General features: G+C 37.4%; 1 protein-coding gene across 4 annotated transcripts in view; it reads left to right on the plus strand.

Annotated features, from left to right (window-relative positions):
- The window catches only part of LOC138060678 (uncharacterized), a 31,111-nt gene that overhangs the window by 19,649 nt on the left and 8,962 nt on the right, over nucleotides 1-2,500 (plus strand). For 2 of the 4 annotated variants that reach the window (XM_068906518.1, XM_068906517.1), the window contains 2 exons: nucleotides 484-551; nucleotides 1,446-1,484. In XM_068906518.1, coding sequence (XP_068762619.1) covers nucleotides 1,482-1,484 — 3 coding nt within the window. In that variant the 5' untranslated portion in view covers nucleotides 484-551; nucleotides 1,446-1,481. Of the gene's footprint in view, nucleotides 1-483; nucleotides 552-1,445 lie in introns of all 4 variants that reach the window. The other 2 variants (XM_068906515.1, XM_068906516.1) reach the window with 1 other exon arrangement.

Below are 2,500 nucleotides of genomic sequence, written 5' to 3' on the forward strand. Positions count from 1 at the left end.
ATGCGTGGTTATCCCCATATTTTCTTTTTGGATACCGAGATCACTTGCTAAGTTCTGCTTTCCCTGCATAGTTTTGAACTGCAGAAAAATATCCCTGTATTAATAAGCACCAGCCATAGGAAATCCGAGTATCTCGAGATGCGCAATAACAAATTAGTAGGCACTGGCCTTAATCATGAATTTTTATCCATCAAAATTGAAGCTGACTCATATTTTGCACAAAACACATTACTTTGATAAGAAACCTTTCTTTGCAAGGCATAACTGTCATTAAGTCATCCACGTCTTATTCGACGGACGTCTGTTTTGACTTTGCTCTGATCCGTGTAGCTGTAGCTTTGAATACCCATAAAATGGAGGATTGATGAAGGATTGATGAAGGAAGGGGGGTAAAAGTTGTGCACCGAGGGCCACAAGTTTATCAGTAACTTTAGTTCACTGGTACATTTTACGCTTGTAAAATAAAGATTTTTTTCCTTTTAGGTGAGGCTGGTACCCCTCGTCCAGGGACACCAAGCTCTGTTCACAGTGGGGAATTACCAGCAGTTAGGGTAACGTCATTCATTAGTTTGATGTTTTCTAGGCGAATTCCAACTGGAATTTCTCATTGGCGTTGAGGTGCAGGATTACAAAAAACTCAGTTTTTAAAGGAACAAGGCATTATACAATGAGGTCTGTTGATTTTTGATGTGTTGTGAATGAGATGCAACGTGGTTTTTCTGCAATCACGCACCTTAATGAGGTTTGAGATCCCAGGTGATTCAGATTCCTGAGGAGCCAGCACAAATTTTCAATCAATTGTGAACCCCAAAATTTACAGATTTAGAGCTTAAAAAGAATAAGTTGGCACTCAGTTTACTATAATCATAACCTTTTTCTACAGAATGAGAAAAATTCCTAATTGGAAAATCAACAGGTTAAAGTGCCCCTGTGACCAAAAAATCAATTATTTTTCTTTGGATTTTAAAACTATGTTAACTAAATACCAAAGTTTTAATCCTTGATTTAAAAAAGACACCTGTTTATTTTAACTAGAATTTTCTTCTTTTATGGTCCACCATTACTAACTTAAGTTCTTGGCAGAGCTGCATCGAAAAGAAAGTGACGTCAAAGGCTCACTAGTTTAAGAATGCAATGCGTGTGTACGCTGCAGAATTAATATGCAGCTTGGGAGTTTTGGGCTTTCAGACTTTTAAACTCACGTTTTGCGTATATAATAAGCTGCATTCATACGCTGAAATTTTAAGCTAGTGAGTCTTTGACGACACATTTCCATGGACCCAACCCTCTGAGGTCCAATCGGTCAGTTTTGAACGTTAAAATAAATAATTACAGCATTTGCATCGCTGTTCATCTTTTGATTCTAAACAAAAGCCAGGAAAACCCTGCATGCAGCATAAAGGCACTTCAAAAAGAAAAATAATCCGTGAGTTCTTTTGTTTTAGACGGGCTGACAGTGGCTGCCTTTAAACCTCTTGGGAATGGTATGTGTTGTGTTACAAATTGTATAGAGGCAAAGAATAAAAAGTGAGAATCAGGAAGGAACAATACAAAATCAGTCAGGGTACATGGCGAGCTTTCAGTTTTTTTAAATCACATAAATTCTTCTGTGCTGCGTTTCTGGTGTGATTGAATTGCACAAGTCATAGTTTACATTGGTTGGAGAAATTATGAGGCACTGTTGGGGACCACTGAGAATTTCGAAAAAGTCAATGGTAAAATTCATGACATTGATCGTAAGATAAAGAAGGTTAAGTAGGACTTGTAAAATAATCCCTTATATGATCAATTTGTTTTATGAATGGCTTTTGCCATTGGAGCGTTATTCAAGAGGCTTCAATCTGAGGTTTTACGAAATTCCGAAGCAAACAGATGAAAATTGCATTGGCAGGAATAATGGTTTTCCACGTGAAATTATTGCTGAATTTTAGTATCGTCCTGAAAGATGGGCTATTTTTCAAAAGAAGAATCTACTAAAGAATGGAATATAATCATATTTTCGAGGATCTTATTCCTGAAGATAGGAAAAAGAAAAACAATCAAAAAGCGGTAATGCAGCAAGCATACGAGAGCAGTAAATTGACCCAAATTCTGTAATAGAAAACTGTCTATATATGGTGTTCTTTATAGTAAACTAGCCGTGAAGTCAATTCTCCATGGTATGTTATAATCCGTTTGCTGTTTAGATATTTAATTTTTGTACACAGGGTTCTTGCTAAGTTTTTGCACAGGAGGTAAAAAACCAAAAATAGCAGGTAACTTTGTTACCTGCCCCTGCATGGGTTGGCAAGCTCAAGTCTTAACTTGACGTTCGTATCGATCGCTGTCACATGCCAGCGGCTGCTAAATTAATTTAATACTCAGCAAAAGGAAAGTAGGTTATGCTATTTCATTGGCTGTCACCTAGGGGGGTCCGGGGGCATGCCCCCCCCGGAAACATTTTGAAAATTTGAGTCCCAGAAATGCGATTTTCTGCATTTTCAGAAAAGATTTACAAAAT

Source organism: Montipora capricornis, chromosome 8 (genome assembly GCF_036669925.1).
Source record: "Montipora capricornis isolate CH-2021 chromosome 8, ASM3666992v2, whole genome shotgun sequence".
NCBI classification, from domain to species: Eukaryota; Metazoa; Cnidaria; class Anthozoa; order Scleractinia; family Acroporidae; genus Montipora; species Montipora capricornis.